General features: G+C 39.3%; 1 protein-coding gene across 2 annotated transcripts in view; it reads left to right on the top strand.

Annotated features, from left to right (window-relative positions):
* The window catches only part of DSC3 (desmocollin 3), a 46,930-nt gene extending 26,189 nt beyond the window's left edge, over positions 1-20,741 (top strand). Inside the window, exons 10-17 of one of the 2 annotated variants that reach the window (XM_021096207.1) lie at positions 1,911-2,170; positions 2,284-2,426; positions 4,354-4,578; positions 7,450-7,668; positions 8,509-8,630; positions 14,344-14,601; positions 16,425-16,467; positions 16,544-20,741. In XM_021096207.1, coding sequence (XP_020951866.1) covers positions 1,911-2,170; positions 2,284-2,426; positions 4,354-4,578; positions 7,450-7,668; positions 8,509-8,630; positions 14,344-14,601; positions 16,425-16,451 — 1,254 coding nt within the window. In that variant the 3' untranslated portion in view covers positions 16,452-16,467; positions 16,544-20,741. The remainder of the gene's footprint in view (positions 1-1,910; positions 2,171-2,283; positions 2,427-4,353; positions 4,579-7,449; positions 7,669-8,508; positions 8,631-14,343; positions 14,602-16,424; positions 16,468-16,543) is intronic. The other variant, XM_021096206.1, reaches the window with a different exon arrangement.

Raw genomic sequence — 23,233 nt, 5'->3', positions numbered from 1 at the left:
AGAAAGTTTTAAACCAAAACTTTTACTCATCAGTTTTGATCTTGTTCAATGTTCAGCTAAGGATTATTGTGATAAGCAGAAAGAGAATCCAAGAAAAAAAAAATGCTTTAGCTTTGTGGTACCATATAAAATCGTGTTTTAGGGGTTTGAATTGATTTGCTGTATAAAAGTCAATTGTAATCACAGGATGGACTTAAAAGATTTAGAGGAGTTCCCCCTGTGGCCCAGTGGGATAAGAACTCTACTTCAGTGGCTGGGGTTGCAGCTGCAACTCGGATTCAGTCCCTGGCCCGGACTTCCATATGCCATGGGTGTGGCCAAAAAATAAGAAAAAAACAGAGATTTTAGAGGCTGGTGAATCAAATAAGTAGAAAGATTGAAGTGTGGTGGTTAGGAAAATGGACTTAAACCAGACAACCTGGCTTCAGACTCGAGTTCAAATGAATATCCTTTGGCCTTGGATAAATTCATCTCCTTGCTGTCATTTCTCTGCTCTGTAAAATGGGGGTGATGATAACAGGACCATTAAGCACATCATATTTTTCTTAGCCCTCTACATTTTCACTGTGTGAGTTTCATTGGATTAACTGCAGACAGTGCCAAAGTATAATTCTCAAATTGTCAAAAACAAAATTTTTATTAAAATAGTGATCACGGGTAAAAGTTTTACTTAACTGATAAGTGAGGGAATCAGCCAGCAAACAAACAAACAAACACACAGCAAAAATAAAGCAGATTCCTAAGAAGAAATGAGAACCTGTATGGATTTTGAGAAAAGGAAAAGCTGCAATAAAGACTGCTCCCTTATACGCCTTACAGCACAATTGAAACGTACACTTGGGGAGTTCCTGTTGTGGCTCAGCAGTTGACGAACCCGACTAGCATCCATGAGGACGGGGGTTTGATCCCTGTCCTTGTTCAGTGGGTTAAGGATCCCGTGTTGTCGTGAGCTGTGGTGTAGGTCGCAGATGTGGCTCAGATCCTGAGTTGCTGTGGCTGTAGCCTAGGCCAGTGGCTACAGCTCTGATTGGACCCCTAGCCTGGGAACTTCCATATGCCGTGGGTGAGGCCCTAAAAAGACAAAAAGAAAAAAAAAACAAAACCATACACTTGGAATATCATTTCCTTTAGACAGAAAATTAAAAAAAAAAAAAAAAACCCTCACTGCACTCACTGCATCATTTCAGTTTAAACATCTAATTTTCTAAGAGCTGTGAAATGTCTGGGTTCTCGTCAGTGATAAATAGTAAGTGGAATAAAGCTGTGTCCTCTCAAAGTCAGATGACTTTCAGGTTGGCCTGTTGGTGCTCTAAGCAAGACCACAAGAACACTGTCATGTTTCTGAGTTATCTTCAGCTTCAGAACCAAAATTTTTCCTTAGTAAGAATGCACTATAAAAATATTTCAGGAATTACATTTCCACAACTCCACAAAACCACCTGCAGAAACTTTCAGACTTGTCTTGTTAAAGGCCTAGTGAAGAATTACCTCTTTCTCTTTTTTTTCAAACTTTTTTTGTCTTTTTAGGGCTGCACCCGCAGAATAGGGAAGTTCCCAGGCTAGGGGTCCAATCGGAGCTGTAGCCACCTGCCTACACCACAGCCACAGCAACGTGGGATCTGAGCCGCCTCTGCGACCTACACCACAGCTCATGGCAGTGCCAGATCCTTAACCCACTGATGGAGGCCAGGGATTGAACCAGCATCCTCATGGATCCTGGTCGGGTTCATTACTGCTTAGCCCCAAGGGGAACTCCTCACCTCTCTTTAGCAAAGGATGAAAGTCAATATTGGCTAAATGGGAGCAGAGAACTTAGGCAACACCGTTCATATTGACGAAAGTTCACTTGCTCTTTGAAATGCTGAATGTATTTTACCCTGCTGTTAATATACTTGTCCTTTTTTAAAAAGCCACTGAATTATGAAGAAAACCACCAAGTGGTCTTGGAAATCGGCCTAAGTAATGAAGCTCCATTTTCTAGAGATGCCGCCCTCAGGATGACAACCATGAACAGAGCCTTGGTCACGGTTCACGTGAAGGATCAGGATGAAGGGCCCGACTGCAGCCCTGCAGTCCAATATGTACGGATTAAAGAAAACTTGGCTGTGGGCTCAAAGATCAATGGCTATAAGGCATATGACCCTGAAACTGGAAGGAGCAGTGGTTTAAGGTAAAAAGAAATCTATAACCACATACTAAAAAATGCATTTGTAATAATTAAGACAGTAATTTATTTTGATGCATTTTCTAGTGCTGAAAACTATTTTTATTTTTTACTAACAGGTACAAAAAATTGAATGATCCCAAAGGATGGATCACCATTAACGAAATTTCGGGGTTGATTGAAACTTCCAAAACATTGGACAGAGAGGCCGCAGGTCCCAGAAAAGATTTGTATAATATTACAGTCATGGCAATAGATCAAGGTAAAACACAAATTTTCATCTGGTATGTTATAAAGAATTAGAGAATAGGAGTTCCCTTCAAGGCTTAGCGGTTAATGAACCTGACTAGGATCCATGAGGTTGAGGGTTCAATCCTTGGCCTTGCTCAGTGGGTTAAGGATCCGTACGTAATTGCTGTGAGCTGCGGTGTAGGTCATAGATGCGGCTCGGATCTGGCATTGCTGTGGCTGTGGCGTAGGCTGGCAGCTGTAGCTCCAAGTCGACCCCTGTCCTGGGAGCCTCCATATGCTGCGGATGTGGCCCTAAAAACCAAAAAAAAAAAAAAAAAAGAAAGAAAGAATTAGAGAATAAACTGCAGTTGTCCTTGTGCAAAATTATTCTTGTGATAAGTATATAGAATTCTTAGAAATTTCTTTAAAGATTTTTTTCTACATAGAGAACAGATTTTGGTTGCCAAGGGGGAAGGGAGAGGGAGTGGGATGGACTGGGAGTTTGGGGTTAGTAGAGGCAAACTGTTATATTTAGAATGGATAAGCAATGAGGTCCTACAGGACAGCACGGGGAACTATATACAATCTCTTGGGATAGACCATGATGGAAGATAATATAAGAAGGGGAATGTATATATATGTATGACTGGGTCACTTTGCTGGACAGCAGAAATTGGCACAACATTGTAAATCAACTCTACTTTAATTAAAAATTTAGAAAAAGATTGTTTCTATTTATCTTAATCATCAAACAAGGTTTTATCTTAAACATCAAACAAGAAACTATGCCTTATTTAGCTTTATATCCTTAGCATGGCAGGATCTTAAATGCTTATAGATCTCTATGTCAGAGGACAGAGATGAAACTCAAGTCTAGGATTAAATGAAATGGTCTCACCAAGCTTTTCAAGATCTCTTTACGTTATTTCAAACTGAACCCTTAAAGACCTCAACTGACTATTGAGTCAAAATGATCCCTTCCTTGAAGTATGTTCCTTCAAGTAGCCCAGAGTTTCACAACCCTGGCTGCATATTAAAATAATTTGGGTCATTTAAAAAAATATATCAAGGTGTAGACACTACTTTAGGCCAAATAAGTCAGAATCCCTGGTTGAGGATCCTGGGCATCATGTGTTTCAAAAATCTCCATGGGTGATTTAAATGTGTACTAGGAATAGAATAACTTTTCTGTAGTTGCTTTACTGATTCCTTAACATCTGCATCAAAAGGATCTTAGGTGGAGTTTCCTGGTGGCTCAGTGGGTTAAGTGAGTTAAGGAGCCAGGGTTGTTACTGCTGTGGCTCAGGTTTGATCCCTGGCCTGGGAACTTATGCATGCTGCGGGTGCAGCAAAAATAACCAACGAAATAAATAAATAAATAAAAAGAGGAACCAAAGGAAATAGAGAGTTTGGGATTCAGACATTTATTTTTACTTTTTGGCAATAATTCTGGTAAAATGTATGGGCAGTTGTATCCCATACTATCAATAGCAGTACTCATTTTAGGGAGTTTCTGTCGTGGCACAGTGGTTAACAAATCCAACTAGGAACCATGAGGTTTCGGGTTCGATCCCTGGCCTTGCTCAGTGGGTTAAGGATCCAGCATTCCTGTGAGCTGTGGTGTAGGTCACAGAAGCGGCTCGGATCCTGCGTTGCTGTGGCTCTGGCGTAGGCTGGCGGCTACAGCTCCGATTCGACCCCTAGCCTGGGAACCTCCATATGCCACACAAGCAGCCCAAGAAATGGCAAAAAGACAAAAAAAAAAAAAAAAGTAGTACTCATTTTTGATGATTTATAGGTTTCATTTATCCATCTATGTTCTGATTTACTGTTTCCTCTAATCATTAGAGTTTTTTCCTTTTTTTTTTTTTAAACCCCATACTTTATATCTAGTTGATATTTTTTCTTAGGAAAGTAGAAAAGACTGAATGACACCAAACTTTTTCCTTTCTTCCTAGACGGTAGATCATGCACTGGAACCCTTGCAGTTGACATTGAAGATGTGAATGATAACCCACCAGAAATCCTGCAACATTATCTAGTAATTTGTAAACCAAAGATGGCGTATACTGACATTTCAGCCACTGATCCTGACGAGTCCATCAATGGCGCTCCGTTTTATTTCAGCTTGGCAAACGCTTCTCCAGAAATCAACAGGCTGTGGACCCTCACCAGAGTAAATGGTATTTAATCCAAAATAATGATGTATATGTTTTGAAATAAATAAGAATGGATTTACTGCTTTAGGTACATGAAGCATAATGTAAAATGGATTCTCATGAACATATTTTTATTTTTTCATCTTTTTAGGGCTGCACCCATGGCACATGGAAGTTCCCAGTCTAGGGGTGAATCAGAGCTGTAGCTGTCAGCCTACATTACAGCCACGGCAACACAGGATCCGAGCTGCATCGTGACCTACACCACAGCTCACAACAACGCCAGATCCTTAACCCACTGATTGAGGCCAGGGATTGAACCCGCGACCTCATGGGTCCTAGTCAGATTTGTTTCTGCTGGGCCACGACAAGAACTCCCTCATGAATAATCATAGAAAGCTAACTTTAACTTTTTCAAATGTTGTATGGATCCTGTGTTGTATATTGTACATAAGATGAAAAACATAATTTGTATGAAGGCAAAGTTTACATTTACCACAAAGACCAAAAAAAGAAACCTTGTTAAAACATTGGGCAGCTTATCATTAAACCAAATTGTTTTTGCTGTGTTTTTGAACTAATAACAGGAAAGTGAGGAGAGAACAGAAGATGGGCAGCTTAAATTTTAGTGTGAGCAAACTCTGGAAATAAGCAATCTGGGTGCATGCGATAAGCATTTTATAATATTCTGGAAGGAAGCATCTTGGGATATGGCCTGAAGCCTAGCCTTGAAGAAGCTTTCAGTGCAACTCCCCTCAGTAGTGGTTTCTGGGCAGGTGTAGTTTACTATGTTATAGCCACAGATAATTGCTGTTTTGTTATTATGTCTTGCTCGTTCATATAATTGGACTTTTGCATATGCTCTTCCTTCTGTCTAGAATAACTCCCTTCCCATTTCTTAGCTTGATATTAATTCATAATGTTGAATCTACATGTGATCTGTTGTATCTACATGTGATCTACATGTTGTGTTATTATGTGTTTACCTGTCTCCTCTAATATATGATTTCTCAGGGCATTCATAATCCATCTGTGTATTTCCAGCACCCTGCCCAGTGCTTAGCGGATACTAACTGCTTAATAAATGTATGTTTAATCAATTGATTAACAAATATGCAAATATGAATATGAACAAATATGAAAGAAGGAAAATACCAGAGCGATAAGCAAATCAGTGTTGTTAGTTTAGAAGGTTTTAGAGGAATGCCAAGAAATTTGTGGGAGGGAGGGTAGAATCTGGTGGCTGAAGAGCCTCACGTACCGGCCTAGGAGATAGACAGCAGTAAGTGACAGCAGGTACATGGAGAGTGGGCAAGTAAGGCAATGCAGATTTATGAAGATTTATGCAGATTTGCATCTTTTAAAAAGTGACACTGGTGGAGTTCCCGTTGTGGCACAGCATAAACGAATCTGGCTAGTATCCTTGAAGATGCGGGTTCAATCCCTGGCCTCGCTCAGTGGGATCCAGCGTTGCCATGAGCTGTGGTGTAGGTCGCAGAAGTGACTTGGATCCCGAGTTGCTGTGGCTGTGGTGTAAGCCAGCAGCTGTAGCTCTGATTCCACCCCTAGCCTGAGAACCTCCCCATGCTGTGGGTGCGGCCATAAAAAAAGCAAAAAAAAAAAAAAAAAAAAAAAAAAAAAAAGTGACATGGGTAACAATTAGGAGGACAATTTGAAGAGGGCAGCTTTGAGTGGCAAGGCAAATCAGAGGCTGGGACACTAGTACAAATGAATGAGACATGAATATGGCTCAGCTTGTGGTCTTGAGGGAGGAGAGGTTTGAAGGATTTACTTTAGACACAGTATGATCCTTAAAGCTTCCAATTAAACCCTAGCAGTAATTCACATTCCTCTAGGGAGCTTTGGGTATGAGGTACAGTCAAATATCTCTGAAGTTCTATACAGCTCTAATGGTGCACTTAAGAAAGGCTTAGATAAAATAGATAAACAACAAATTCTCACTGTAAAGCATAGCGAACTATATTCAATATCTTGTAATAACTTATAATGGAAAAGAATCTGAAAAAGAATACATATATTATGTGTACCTGAATTACTTTGCTGTACACCAAAAGCTAACACAACATTGTAAATCAACTATACTTCAATAACTTTTTTTTAAAAAGGAAAGACTTAGAAATTACAGATGACTTCCAGGAGATGCATTATGCTACTTTGTCATTTCACTTCCTGCAAAACTTAAAAGTTTTGTAATTGTCACTGGAAGTGTGTGGAGCTTTTGGTCAGTTGATAATAAAATTGAAATTAGGTAACAAGACCATTGGGGAAATATCACAGTTAATAAAAACATGTATCGTTCCTATATAGGTATATCTATGTTTATGTATGCCTTATACCTAGCATGGGTGACATTAAGTAGCTTTCTAGTATTAAGATTGCCTCCAGAGGGAAGGCATTAATAACCACAGGTCTGTTGTGCTTTGAAAAATTACCTCATACATAAAGATGATGTCCAGGTACCAGAAAGTCAATAGATAAGAGAATATGTGAGTTAAGACATCTTTTGTGTTAACAACTGGTACATAAACTAGCACTTTAGAGAAGTGCTTGGAGTGTTCGTCAAGAGCCAATTTAGCGTCATCAACTTTTAGATAAGGGAAGAGATAAGGGAATATTAAATATTGCTGAAATGCTACTGGGTCACTCCAATGCCAGATGATTTCATTAAGCCTCTCTTCTAAAAAGTTACAGTGGGCAACACGTACGTGATAATATTAGTGCTTGAAAAGGTTGAAGATGGTTTTCCCTTTCTATCCATTTTCATATGGCAAGTGGTTCCTTGAGAACAATATCTTGAAAAACAAGTGTGGTAGAACAGATGTTAAGGGAGAAATCAATGTTCATTAAAAATAAAATTCTTTTGTTTCCTTTTAGATACAGCTGCCCGTCTCTCATATCGGAAAAATGCCGAATTTCAAGAATATTATATTCCTGTGACTGTAAAAGACAGAGCAGGTCAATCTGCAAGGAAAACCTTGAGAGTAAATCTCTGCGACTGCACACATCCGAGTCAGTGTTACGCACGGAGTGCCAGAGTGGTCCTTGGCAAATGGGCGATCCTTGCAATACTTCTGGGTATAGCACTGCTTTTCTGTAAGTTCTTTTACTTACTTGAAGTTAAAATGTAAAATAAATTACTTTTTTGTTTGTTTTTTTAGGGTGGCACTCTTGGCATATGGAAGTTTCCAGGCTAGGGGTCTAATTGGAGCTGTAGTCTCCGCCCTATGCCAGAGCCACAGCAACGCCAGAACTGAGCCACGTCTGCGACCTACACCACAGCTTATGGCAACACCGGATCCTTAACCCACTGAGCGAGGCCAGGGATTGAACCCACCACTTCATGGTTCCTAGTCGGATTCATTTCTGCTGCGCCACAATGGAACTCCTAAAGTCTGTGTCTTAAATGTCACTGATTTTCTTTTCTTTTCTTTTTTAAATCACACTCGTGGCATATGGAAGTTCCTGGGCAGGATCAAATCCATGTAGCAGCTGCAGCCTATGCCATAGCTGCAGCAATACCAAATCCTCAACCCACTGTGTTGGGCTGGGGATCAAACCCAAGCCTCTGTAGTCAGATGAACCACTTCAGAGACAAAGCCTGGATCCTTAACCTACTGTGCCACAGCTGGAACTCTGATGTCACTATTTTTTTTTTAATTTACTATTTACTATTTAACTCATGATTTGAGATAGTTAAATGATGGGTGGAATTCAGACTCTTAAAGAGGACTATAATCGAAATATACATATAATCTCTTCAAATTTAAAAATATGAGCTAAGTCATGGCCTGTTAATTTAGAAAGGCTAAGGAACACCATGCTTAGTGGCTTTATTTTCCTCTTGTGCACTTTTGGTAATAAGAAATAAAAGATGGTAATTTTATATGTTAAACTTTTTTTTTTGTTTTTTTCTTGTTTGTTTTTTAACTTCAGCTATATTGGCAACTTTAGTATGTGGACTTGTTAATGCTGGAAAAAGAAAAAGTTTTCCTGAAGATCTGACACAGCAAAACTTAATTATATCAAACACAGAAGCACCTGGAGATGATAAAGTGGTAAGTGATTTTTAAAAATAAATATTTATATATGAGCATCTCCCATAATTTCTTTAACTCATTCTTATGAAGGTATTTTGAAATTTAGGAGTTAATTTATATTGGTTAGACTTTATGGGCATAAATATTTTATCCTGTCGATACTCAAATATATATTATATAAACTTTTAAACCAAATGTGTTGTTTTAGTTCTTTTTTCCATTCTCTAGTGTTATGACTTAACACTTGGTCCTTGATGCTGTGAACTTATTATAAGAATAGTCTTTTGGCTGCTAGCTACAATGTATATGTTTAGGTATTATTTGTTTAACTCTTTGATCATTTATAACAGGAAAGTTTGCTTAAAGTTCTTAAAGATAGGAGTCCCTTGTGGCACAGTGGGTTAAGGATTTGGCATTGTCACTGCAGTAGCCCCAGTTGCTGCCACAGTGCAGGTTTGATCCCTGACCTAGGAACTTCCACATGCCGAAAGAGTGGCCAAAAAAATAATTCTCAAGATAAACTAAGAAAGTATCAAAAAGACATATTTTAAAAAAATGTGTGTAAAGGAGTTCCCATCGTGGCTCAGTGGTTAACGAATCCAACTAGGAACCATGAGGTTGCGGGTTCGATCCCTGCCCTTGCTCAGTGGGTTAACAATCCGGCATTGCCGTGAGCTATGGTATAGGTTGCAGACATGGCTCGGATCCCACGTTGCTGTGGCTCTGGCATAGGCCGGTAGCTATGGCTCCGATTCGACCCCTAGCTTGGGAATCTCCATATGCCATGGGTGCGGCCTAAGAAATGGCAAAAAGACAAAAAAAAAAAAAAAAAAAAGTCTGCCACTCTATTTTCTTACTTATTTCTCAGGACCTCTGTGCTTGGCCCCATTTAGGGGAAAGATATAAAAAATTCTCACAGGGGATGTTGTTCCTTCAAAAAGATTTCAATTTATTTATGAGAAATCAAATCTACTTTTATGGGAAAAATAAATAGGAAAATGACCGTAAACCATTAGCACCAATATGATAGGGCAGTGGTAGAGTTCAAAGATATTGATGGTACCTAAGCATAGCCAGGTTGTGTGTGTGGATCAACCAGAAAGACCTGGGGGAAGAGGTCCTGATCACCCTGTAACTTAAAGACTATGAAGGGTTTGAAAATGAAGAGATAAACAGCCTAATGAATAAAAATGGAGATGACAAACCTTAAGATTATTCAACAAATAGTGAATAAATTGATTTGAAATGGAAGAAAGGATGTTTTGGACTAAAGCCTTGACGCTGAAGTTGGCTTTGGAGGAGAGGGTATAAGTGAGGAATGGGAGATGAGACCTTCTTATGCTGCAATGAGGATTTTGGATTTATCCTTTTGGTGAGGCAGAGCCAGTCAAGGCTTTTCTGCACAAAAGGGGCATAATGTGAGCTGCGTGATGCTGAATTGGTAGAGTGACCAAGCAGAATAGGAAGACATTAGGAATGGGGAGGATAAAGGATCTCTCTCTCTCTTTTTTTGTATTTTATTTTATTTTATTTATTTACTTTTTGGGGCTGTACCCACAGCATATGGAGGTTCCCAGGCTAGAGGTCAAATTGGAGCTATAGCTGCTGGCCTATACCGCAGCCACAGTAATACAGGATCCAAGCCACATCTGCGTCCTACACCACAGCTCCCAGCAATGTTAGATCCTTAACCCCCTGAGCAGGGCTGGGGACTGAACGTGTGTCCTCATGGATCCTAGTCAGATTCATTAACCATTGAGCCATGACGGGGGCTCCAGGATCTCTTGGTAGTTTAAGCACGAGATAACCCTACCAGGGATGATCGTTATTGGAAAATTACAACAGGGATGTAAGAGACATATTTTAAATGTGTCAATGATAAAATAAGATTTTTTTTTTTTTTTTTTTTTTTTTGACCACACCGATGGCATATGGAAGTTCTCTGGGCCAGGGATCGATTCCAAGCTGCAGCTGTGACCTACATCATGGCTATGGCAATGCCAGATCCTTAACCCACTGCACCAGGTTGGGATTGATCTTGTGCTGCAGAGGAGATAGCACTGGATCCTTCACCCAGCTGTGCTTCAGTGGGATTGTTTACTTTTAGGTAACAAAATAAAAAGTGGAGTCAGTGTGACAAAAGCTATAGCCAGACACAATGTCTTTACATCAGGCCTGTTCTATAACTCAGGGTGAAGATGCCTTTCTTAGTGACTATTCTCTTCCACTTCCTTTCTACCATCAGGCAAAATCATAACCCATCTGTGCTTGAAATGCACGTGGAACCCTATAACTAGCTCTCCATTCAGAAAAGGGATTTAGTCCCTTGATAGCCCTTGACTCATAGTGAATTCTTATTTTATATCTGCGAATGGAATGATAGAGCTGTATTTATTCTTCACCATTTGATGCTGGAGCTGGTGGCATTGGTTGGTCACTTCACCATATCATACCCACACATATTTACCTATTCTCTATTAGGAACAAACAGGACCTGAAATGATTAATTTATACCAGAATCTAATTTTAGGTGTATTTTTACATAATGCAGCAAAACCTCACGGTGAACGTGGTAAAAGCATTTGAATACACTGAGTAAAGATGTTAACTTTAGTTCTGGATCTGAGTTTAAGTCAAAGCTGTTCAGATGGGGTTAGGGTCAGGGACTGGGAAAGTAAATCTGAAGGCATTGGCACAGAGAAGGAGTTGTCCATGCCTGTGAAACAAAACTTAGGGCAAGGCCCTTGGAGGTGGGCAGGAAGGAACAGAGACTAGAGAGAATATGAAAGAGTCTTGATTTTAGTTTATTTTCAGTGCTCCTTTCATTATCTTAGAAATATGACCTCTGAAAATGTATTTATAGTGACAAAATTATACCATCGAGACGATTTGATTATTAGGATATTTTTTCCCTTTGGTAACAGAATTTTACAGTAGCAGCATCACTTAGATGTGGAATCTAAAAAAGGATACAACAAACTTCTTTGCAGAACAGATACTGACTCACAGACTTTTATGGTTTCCAAATGAGACAGGTTGCAGGGGTGGGGGGATCGGCTGGGGGGTTGGGACGGAAATGCTATAAAATTGGGTTGTGATGATCGTTGTAAAACTATAAATGTAATAAAATTTATGGAGTAATTATTTTTAAAAAAAAATTTCATGGTAGCAGCAACATAAGCAAAAAACACAGGGTAGCAGTGCCACCAAATGGCTACTTTTCAGTTCTCTTTTCCGGTATTTTTTTCTACAGCAGTGAGATGATAAGTATGACTTTTATAGATTTATCAGATTCAGCAAATCATCAGAACTTGAAAATTCTTTGTTTCGATAGAGACCTTTGTATTAAATATAAAAATATAAATTGGTAAGAAGATGGACCAATGGCACCCTCATATAGTGGGGAGTCTTGTCATGAAAGTGATGGTTTATAATTCAAACCGACAGGCTGTGGTGATGCTGTAACTAAACTTCTCACCTATGGCCTGGAAGTTGGTGTGAAGTTGCAGCACTAAGTTAATGTGTAATCAAGTCTTTTCCATTTTAAAAGATTCACTTGACTCTTTGTCCTCCTTTAGTTCCCTTAATATCTCTTTTTTCTTTGAAAAAACTTTTTTGAGAAAGATTTCTATTCAATTTCTCTGACATTATTTCCTCTTCATTCAGCACTCTGTGGGAATTTTTAAAAATTTTTTAATTATAATTGATTTACAATGTTCTGTCAATTTCTGCTGTATAGCAAAGTGACCCGGTTATACATATATACACATTCTTTTTTTCATATTATCCTCCATCATGTTCCATCACAAGTGATTAGATAGAGTTCTCTGTCCTAGGATCCCAGCAGGATCTCATTGCTTATCCACTCCCAATGCAACAGTTTGCATCTGCTAACCCCAGGCCCCCAGTCCATCCTACTCCCTCCCCCTACCTGTGGGAATTCTTTTGAGTCAGATCTATCACTGGCCACTTTTTTAATTGGCTCTCATAGGTACTTCCTTTATATGAACCAGTTCTTACCCTACTTTGATATTTTTCTACACCATTGACTCTTTTTCTTTATGGCCACACCCATGGCATATGGAAGTTTTGGGGCCAGGCATTCAATCTGAGCCATTGCTGTGACCTGTGCTGCAGCTGTAGCAATGCCAGATCCTTTAACCCACTTCACCCAGCCTGGGATCAAACTGGCACCTCCACAGCAACCTAAGCCTCTGTGCCACAGCAGGAACTTCCACCATGGATCTTCTTAATGTAATCTTCTCTTGGCTTCAGAGTCATGTTTCTTGGGTTCCTTATTGTATCAGCGGTTATTCCAGATCAATTCTGTCACAGCTCTAATCCCTTTATCTACCCTTTCAAAAGTTATTTTTCTTGTTGTTCTATTCTTAGCATTCCTTTCTTTTGGTCTACAATTTTGTCTGGCTGATATCATTTATTCCCAGGGCTTCAACTCCCCATTTCCTGAAAGTGACTCCCAGAATCCTAGCTCCAGCTCAGATCTCTCACCTGAGCACATATTCTTACACTCATTTTGGGTATCCACAGGTTTCTCAAGCTTACCCTATCCAAAATTGAATTGCTCACCCCTCACCCATGAGCATGTCCTTCCGCCCCTTTTCAGTGAATTATGTCATCTATCTAGTTGTACAAGCAGAACACATGGGAATAGTTCCTAACTCTTCCCTTTGCTGCCTCATCCCTCTGACCACCAGTTCTCTATGGAGTCCATCCTCTTCTTTTAAGCATCACTGCTTCAACTTGGGCTTGGATTCTTTTTGGTTTTGACCTAGAATAATTCAGGGATCTCTCTGATATTCGCGACACTAAACTTGTCTGCTTCTTATTTGTCTTCCACATTATTGCCTAAAATGATTTTTAAAAATACGTCCCTTCTTAAAAAATATAAACCCTTCTTTGAGGAGTTCCCATTGTGACTCAGCAGGTTAAGAACCCAACTATTATCCATAATGATTCCGGTTTGATCCCTGGCCTTAGTCAGTGGGTTCAGGATCTGGTATTGCCATGAGCTGTGGTGGAGGCTGGCAGCTGCAGCTCCAGTTCGACCCCTAGCCTGGAAACTTCCATAAGCCACAGCTGGGGCCCTAAAAATAAAACAAAAACAAATACAAAATCCTTCTTTGAGACTCCATAATCTTCAAAGTAGTCTAAAAATTTAAGCATGGCATATAGCTCTTTATGTCCTCTGGCCTTTTATAACCTCCCCAGCTTTATGCCCGCTCTCTGAACACTCTATGCTAGCCATTCTCAACAGGGTGAAGTTGGGAACCCCCAAGCACCCCATCTTCCTTTGCCTCTAGACCCTCCTACAGGTGATTTGTTCTTCCCCCCATTTCTCAGTACGAGTCCTTCAGCCTGGCATTTTCCCACTCTGCTCACTTTCTCTGAATGTGAATTTTCCTGCTCTTTGTCATTCTTTGTTCACCTATATATCAGAGTAACCACATTCTTAAAGTAATTGTCTGTTTTTCCATTTCATGGGAATAAGAGCTTCTTGGAGCCACTGAGGGACCATGTCTCTATCTTTGCATCCCTAGTCTGGGCACATAACTGGAAAATGAGAAATGTCTGTTGAATGAATAAATGAATGAATGAATCAAAAGTAAAGGAGCTCTCTCCTTTGCCTTCTTGTGACTTGGAATCCTTTTCCTCCCTGTATGAATAGCTTTATTTTCTTTTTAATTTAATTACTTTATTTTCATTATTTCAGTGTTCTGCCAATGGGTTTACGACCCAGACAGTCAACAGCTCCAGCCAAGGCTTCTGTGGTACTCTGGGATCGGCAGTTAAAAACGGAGGGCAGGAAACCATTGAAATGGTGAAAGGAGGACACCAGACCTTGGAATCGTGCCGGGGGATGGGGCATCATCACACACTGGATTCCTGCAGAGGGGGGGCCGTGGAGATGGACAACACCAGATACAGTTACTCAGAGTGGCACAGTTTCACGCAACCTCGTCTTGGTGAAGTGAGTTTCCCTAAATGTTTCGACTCCACAATTTAAATGTCCAAGTGGCAGACAATAGGCAATTGAGATTAACACAGATGTTCAGAAACTCATTTTCCCTATTCTTCAATGCATCCTTCCTTTCTCACTCTCTGGTTATTTTTGACTGCTCTTTGATTTTGCTACATTATTTAATATAAAATATCTTACTTCATGTCATATTTTCTTAATTTATAAAAATCTCATGAAAATTGGAGGAGTCTGCTATCCCTCACTAAAGGCACATTTCATTTTTTAGGTGTATGTTTCTCTCATGAACTCTTTAAATATAGAAGACTATGAAAAGAAACTCATTCTTCACAATCACAAAACTCTCCCAATCAAACAAATCTCCATCTCTCTGTGAAAACAAAGCATCTGCACAGAATTCTAGGATAATTAAATAATATGATCCATAGGCACTCTTTTTCATGGAAAAAGCACCATGCAAATACGTAATGTTTTCTAAATCATAGGAAGGCAAGGTTGTGAAAGATAGGAAAGATTCCATAAGGGGTTTTCAGTCCTAGCAGTACATCAAAATTCCCTGGGGTGGGGGTGGGGCTTTTAAAAAATATTGATGCCTGTGCTTCACTTGGAAAGATTCTGATTTAATGGGCCTGACTTCTTCTTCTTCTTCCTTCTTCTTTTTTTTTTTTTTTAAGCTTCTTAGGTGACTCAGATGTGCAGCCTGACTAGAGAGCCACTGGGTTAAATATTCTTTCTGGTACTAAGTTGAAATTTCTTTATCGGAGAATACCAGTGCCATTGTAACACAAACACTGGGCCAGAAGCCCTAAAGTCTTTGACAGCGTGCAGATGGGCAACATTCTGTTACACGGCAATAGGCTATCATAGGTCCACGGCATATTTTTTTTTTTTTCATCAAATTGAAGTGTTAATCCTTTTTCTGTTTCTAGACAGTCAGTATTCATATAAGATCAGGTTGAGAAGGAATGAAGCTTAAGACACACTCTTAGGCGTGTTCTTCAATATGCACATCAGGTAATCAGATGTGAGGCTAAATGGTCAAGAAGAAAGGCATTTGCTAATGTAATCCAAGGAGTTAAGTGCTGGGGGTGAGATGGGTTGGGTACACAGGTGAGAAAGGGAGGAACCGCAGGTGTTTGACAAGTTAGCAGAACAAGCCAGTGACAAAGAGTGAGGGCAGGTGTGGCTGAAAGCTTGGCTTCTATTCTGGCCAGATTTTTGCGATGTGTGTTGTCTTGATTATTTTAAATTTCACTGAAAACTTTTTGTGCATCTTTGTATTTTGCCATGTTGGACTCTCTTGGAAACTTGATTCTGAAGACAATGCAGTAATCCTTACCTACTTTATATTTGCATATAATAGCGATTGTAGTTGACATTTTTTGAACATCTACTATGTGCTAGATGTAATAAGGATTTTTTCATGCATTAGTATTTGTCTTCTAATAATGGTCCTATGATATAGTCATTGTCTGTATTCCTGTCTTAGAAACTGAGACTTAAAAATGTTTAATAACTTACTCAAAGTCAGGTAGCTAGTTTGTAAAGCCAAACTATGACTCAAAATCAGGACTCTTTGACCATTCAAGCTCAAATTCCTAACTGCTATGCATATTGTCACCATTTTGTGGACTAGCCTGCCCTCTAGATATAAAATTTAGAGATAAGAATTTAATAACAATTTAAATGTACTTAAATATAATATGTGTGTACACAATTTTTTTTTATTTACATGGATTACTAGAAATGTAAAATATACTGACTTTGTGGTATGGCTGTGATATAGACCAACCATGTGTGTTTTTTGTATGTAGGAATCCATTAGAGGACACACTGGTTAAAAATTAAGCATAAAAGGTAAATAAAAATAACTTTTATGTTCATCTGTTTGTGTGTTTAAAACAATAATACAACCCCTTTTTCTATTTTACAGAAATTGCATCTGTGTAATCAGAATGAAGACCACATACCGTCTCAAGATTATGTTCTTACGTATAACTATGAAGGAAGAGGGTCTCCAGCGGGTTCTGTAGGGTGCTGCAGTGAAAAACAGGAAGAAGATGGCCTTGACTTTTTAAATAATTTGGAAGCTAAATTTACTGCATTAGCAGAAACATGTGCAAAGAGATAATGTTACAGTGCTACAATTAGACACGTCTTGGTTAGACATTCTGGAACTTCCCAAAAGGGATATTGTAAAATTCAGTTTATATCTATCTATCTAGATAGATAGATATGTATGAATATGTATGAAATTTTCTAAAATTTTTGAATTTCACTATGCACTAATTTGTAGTTCTAAAGCAACTTGTTACATATCTTTTCAAGAAGTCAAAAATGTTAAAGCAGATATTGCCTCTTTTACTGCTGAGAAAATAGACAACCAGAAGATCTCATGCTATAGCACTGGAATTGGGTCTATAAAGGTCTACATTACAAACATCTTCCCAATGACTACATTGGGCAAATATAGTCCAATAATAAGAAGCCATAGTTGATTGGATATGGTAGAACAGCTCCGTGGGCTAGAAATTCCATCCTTCATCCAGATTTAGATAAAAGTGGAATATTAAGTATTACAGTAAATTATGTTGGATTTTTTAGCTCTAAAAAAAATCAGAGCACCTAGTCATTTGCTCTGAAAGCTACTAGAATTTTGTTTTCCTTCTAGGTAGCAATTAGAGCAGTTCTGTCTACTCAATCTCATAATAAGGTCTCAAAAACGCATAACCACAAAATTAAAAACTACACCAAGAAAATGTAGGCCAAAACACTTTGTGTTTTTATGCTTTTGAAAGTGTGTCTTGGAATTCCCATCTTGGCTCAGCGGTTAATGAATCTGACTAGCATCCATGAAGACACAGTTTCGCCCCCTAGCCTTGCTCAGTGGGTTAAGGATCTGGCATTGCTGTGAGCTGTGGTGTAGGTCACAGACGCTGCTGCTCTGTTCTTGCATTGCTGTGGCTGTGGCATAGGCCAGCAGCTACAGCTCCAATTCGACCCCTAGCCTGGGAAACTCCATATGCCGAAAATGTGGCCCTAAAAAGCAAGAAAAAAATAAAAGGGTGTGTCTTATGGTTTACAAAAGGATTGTTATGAGGAATGTGTCCAGGTTTCCTTAATATTAAGAAACAAAACCATATTCACCATGCAAAGAGTTGTTGCCAGTATTGGAATGAAAGAAACTAAATATCTATTGAAATTGTAATCACAGGTCTTTTTCCTAAAATTCAGGACTGCTATTCATAACTTGCTGGTAATGAAAATTATGCCAAGAAAATGTTGCTTTTCTTCTCTTGAGAATTGTACTTTCATATTTTCATTTGCAAGTTTAGCATATGTGGCTCTTTATTTTCTCTCAGCAGTAGTCATTTACAATTAGAATATCTTATTCTAGATGGACTGTGGTTATTCTAGATGGACTGTGGTTATGCCATACAGTTAGCCTACAGAAATGGACTCCTGTTATAGTTACAAGCAGCAGCGAGTCTTAAACATGCATTTTTATTCACAATCATTTTCAAATAAAATACATTATTCCTTACTAGAGCAGATAAATATTACAAAATGCTAGAAAGAATCAAAGGATATAGGGAAATTTAAATCTCGGGTGCAACTTAATATCACCCAAGATGTTGCTTAAATTTAATGCTTCTCAAATGTGTTCATGTGCAAGCACCTCCAGAAAGTCTGGCAAAATTCCCCGAAGCCATAGTGTTTAAATTTAAAATAATTAATATCTAAACTTATGATAAACCTAACATATTATTGTACATTTACTTCAAATGATCATTCTAGAAATAGAAATAATAGGCATCACTAGCTAAAGAAGATTTTGAAAGAAAAAAAATTAAGACTAAATTAATTTTAAAACTTTCACCTATGAGGGATTGGAACCTAGGCCTCCATTCCCTACCCCTGCCAAAAAATTCTTTATTTAACTTTGGAGGCAGAATTTGTTGAGTTAGTTCATGAAGTGGCAGTGTTCTGTTAGGAGTACAGTCTGAACTGAATATATATATGTAGATAGGTATAGATTAATGGTGTATTGATTAACCAATGCAACATTTAAAACAAAATGAAAAAAAAGAAGATATTAATGTAAAATGAGGCTGGGATGTGATGTGTCTTATGATAAGAATCAGGGGTTTAAAAGCAAGAACTTAGAGTTCCCTGGTAGCTCAGTAGGTGAAGCATCCAGCGTTGTCACTGCTCTGTCTCTGGTTACTGCTATGGCCACAAGTTCTATTTCCAGCCTGGGAATTTCTGCATGCCATAGGCATGGCCAAAAAAAGGAGAACTTATGTTTGATTCTTAGGTGTTGCATGATAACTAAGCATATCAGAAAATAGTTCATGTACATTTAATTAATCTGTTTAAAATTGTATAGAGCTAACCAAACTTTTCTGGTTCGGTGGAAAGGAAAGAGGGAACCAGTGGAAGAGTAGCTTTGCTTTGCTGTCTCTTTCTGCATCTACGCATGGGGAGCAAACTGGTGACTGGCTAGCACAGCTAGGGCGCTCTGACTTCCGCAGCCAAGTTCCCAGAGATGAAATGTTTTTCCTGGATTTAATACTAAAAACTTCTTTTAACCTAATTCTGGTAAAAATAAATTCGCCATCATCATTTTCTTTCTCTCGCCTACCAATTGGCACTTAAAACAATTTAGAGCCATGAGGCTGGGCTCTCTCGGTTAGATTTTAAAGGATAAAGGGAGCTGAGGCGGGAGGATGAATCTTGCAGAAAGGATTGAGTGGGCCATGACCCCAAATCCGTCACCTTGCCTCTGTGTTCTTTTTTTTTCATTTTTTTTTTTGGCCGCCCCATGGCATATGGAGGTCCTTGGCCAGGGATCAGATCCAAGCCGCCGTTGCAACCTACACCACAGCTGCAGTAAATGCTGGATCCTACTGTGCCGTGCCAGGGATCGAACCTATGTCCCAGTGCTCCAGAGATGCCGCTGACCCCGTTGTGCTACAGCAAGAACTCCTGCATGTGTTCTAATTAGACCCTGGAGACTATAGGCTACTCTCTGCCCTGTTTTAAAGAGGCCATAGGTGTGACTCAAGGAAATCCACTCTCCTATCAGGCCCCCTTCTTTAATCTCTCTCCCAACTTTATCAATAACACTTAGCTGGCAGATACTTCAGGTTGTCAGTCACCCTTCTGTATGAATGATTTTTTTATGAGTTTGCTTTCTTTCAAGGATTTTTAAAATAAGGGAAGAACGAAGAATTTTGAATTCATGAAAGAGAAAGATTGTGCGGTCACTTGGGGACACAGGGAATTTGGGGAGAGGGCCAGCCCAAGAGAGGTATTTGCACAGTCAGAGAGTAACAGGAAAACCAAGGCCTTCGAGGGCCAAGAGAGAGGCCACCAAGGGGACCTGAGTGGTAACAAAAACAACATTGCTTCTTAATTTGCCCCAGGCCAGGCCCTTCCTTTTCCTTCTTTTCTCAAGCCGGTGGCAGCTGCCTTTTGATTTTGATGAAATTGTCACCAGCCCTTTCTCTGTGCCTCGCCTTATTTGGGGTGTGGAGTCAAGAAAAGAGCTGGGTATATGCTGATCTGGGGGCTTTGTCAGGATGGGCCTGAACTAGTTGTGGGGACAAGCATGGCATGTGTGAGCAGTGCTGGATTCCTTCAAGCCCTCTGGACTCACCAATTGAGTGCCTGTCTAAAATTGTCTATTTCGTGCTCTGCTTTCTGTTTTCTAATTTGTGCCTGAAATCTAGATTTTTAGATTTAGACATTTTAAAGAGTAATCTTTCTTTTAAAGTCTTCTTATTTTTAATGTCTAGCAGTCTTTCTGTATATGTGTAAGGTGAAAGTTATGCTGTTTTAGCGAGAAAGAAAATATCTTTTGGAAGCTTTCATTTTTTTTCCCCCCAGTGAATGTTCCTTAATTTTCATGTACAGGTTATTTTTTCCTATTTTTGTAAGGAAGCAGCTGGCTCTCCGTCTAAAATGCAGTGAGGTTTGTTTTGCCATGTTTTTAGCAGAGCTTTAATTTTGCTATTGCAGAAGTTACTTTGCTTTTAGAGAAACATGGCAGGGTAAAAGAAGCAAAAAAATCAATGCATAAAGCAATATTTACAGGTACAGGATGGAATAAAACAATATTAACTTGATTTCTTGTCTTTGATATTTTTAGAGATTAATTTATTCCAAGGTGATCAATGTTGCAAAATTTTGCTTAAGACTGGCTTGGAAACAGATCCTCAGTAATATCTTTGTTGTGCTTACAGGGGAATACTTTAGAGCAGGGGTCATTACCAGACTTTCAACATCATTATTCTATTTGGGAGGAGGTCATTCCTTGGGATACAGCTTTACAAATATCTAGCTGTCTACTAACTACCTGTCTATGTATCGATCTACATATCACCTGATTTTGACTGGGTAAAAAAGTATTGGAAGGTTGTAATTGCAGCACGTACCAGAATTAATACAGTGCTACAGGATGCTTACTCGGAGGAACAGTGTAGTCAAGGGGAGACATTATGAGTTTAAAAAAAAAAAATGATATTCCATTCTTAATTCTTGCACTTACAGGATGTATATATCCCTCTAAGTTTTAACCACACTGGATAATGGTGCTGTCCGTTTCACAGCAAATCTTTCCCTGCTCCCTGGGTGTGTGTGTGTCTGTGTGTCTGTGGGTGTGTCTACGTGTCTGTGCTCATGTGTACATGCTTCCCCACAAATGTATGACAGACCTTTTAAAAAATGTATGAGTTGGAGTTTCCACTGTGACATAGTGGGCTAAGAATCTGGCTGCAGCAGCTCTGTCACAGCTGCTCAGAGTCAATCCCTGGCCAGGAGCTTCCATATGCTGGTGGTGTGGCCATAAAAATTTATACATATATGTGTGTTCACTGGTGGTCTAGTGATTATGACTCGGCACTTTCACTGCTGCAGCCCAGGGTTTAATCCCTAGTCTGGGACCTGAGACCCCACATCAAGTTGCTGCAGGCTAAGGCCAAAAAAAGAAAAAAAATGTATCAAAATCTTTAAATTGTTAAATAATGTGAGCCACAGTTGCAATTTCAGGAATTTCTTATTGTGGTCATTATTTCTATGTGTAAATATTTGACTTTAAGTAGGTTCCTTGAAGTTTTGTTTGTGATAGCAAAACCTTGGATGCATTCCAAGTGTCCAGCAGAATTGGTTTGGTTAGATATTGGGTCATAGTGGCTGAGAAGCATGGAATCTAGAGTCAGATTGTTTGAATTCTGGCTCTGCCACTTACCAGCTATGTGACTTTAGAAAGGCTACTTATTCTTGTCCTCAGTTTTACTTTTCTTTTTTTTTTTTTTTTTTTTTTTTTTTTTTGCCATTTCTAGGGCTGCTCCTGTGGCATATGGAGGTTCCCAGGCGAGGGGTCAAATCGGAGTTACAGTCGCCAGCCTGCGCCACAGCCACAGCAACACCAGATCGAGCCACGGCTGCAACCTACACCACAGCTCAACGAAACACCAGATCCTTAACCCACTGAGCAAGGCCAGGGATTGAACCCACAACCTCATGGTTCCTAGTCGGATTTGTTAACCACTGAGCCACGACGGGAACTGCAGTTTTACTTTTCTTATCTCTAAAATCAGAATAACACCGCCAATTTTATGGGATGGTGGAGATGATTAAACTGAGTTAATATATCTGAAGCATGTAGAACATTGCCTGAACATAGTAAAAACATAAGTGTTAGGTATATAGGCAGTAAAATATGTAGTTGAATATAATACACAAACAGTATCTAATCTCCTTTTAGGGAAAAGTTTAGGCTTATATAGGGAAAAAAAAGGAAAAAATGTGTAAAAGACGCTATATACTGCCCCCTGTTGCTCATAATACATAAACACATAAAAAACCAATGACATGTTTTTCCTTCAGATAATTTGTTTACATTTCCTGGCCACCATCCCACTTAAGTCCTTCTGTGTTTATTAGATGCTCTGTAAGTGTGCTATAGAATTAACGCTCAGGGGCTCCAGGTCTAAAGCCCCTGGGATCAGGGTAGGAGCTGTGACCACCTGCGTGAGTTGCTGGCAACCACCACATGCTCTTCCTACTCAGTTTCCCTTGGCACTAATAGGAGTGAGTGAGACTTGCACTCAATCCTAGAAAAGGGAGGTGAAGATAAAGTCCCAAATGACCAAGATTATTTTCTACCACCTTGACTCCATAATGACTTGAAAAAGAAATTGAGTAATAGAAAAATAAGAGGAGCTGGAACTTCTGGAACTTTCTGGAATGTTTGGAGAGGTGAACTGAGATGCTTACCCACTGTTCAAATAAACAGGCAATTAAAAGACAGGTGAGATACCCACTTCCCTTGTAAGTCTCCACCACATTTTCTTTATCCATTCATCCATCATGGGCATTTAGGTGTTTCCACCTCTTGGCTATTTGTGAATTTTGCTGCGATGATCCTGAGAGTTTAGGTGTCTCCTCAGGATCACAGTTTTGACTCTTTTGGCTGATATAGTAGTTCTGCTTTAAAATTTTGAGGAACCTCCATACTATTTTTTCATAGCCGCTACACCAATCAGCCATAAAAAGAAAGGAAACCATGCCATGTGCTACAACATGGGTGGACCTGGAGAACATTATATGAAATAAG

The sequence above is a fragment of the Sus scrofa genome, chromosome 6 (assembly GCF_000003025.6).
Source record: "Sus scrofa isolate TJ Tabasco breed Duroc chromosome 6, Sscrofa11.1, whole genome shotgun sequence".
Taxonomy (NCBI): domain Eukaryota; kingdom Metazoa; phylum Chordata; class Mammalia; order Artiodactyla; family Suidae; genus Sus; species Sus scrofa.
Note: the sequence above shows the minus strand (reverse complement) of the source record. Positions and strands in the feature narration are given on the sequence as shown.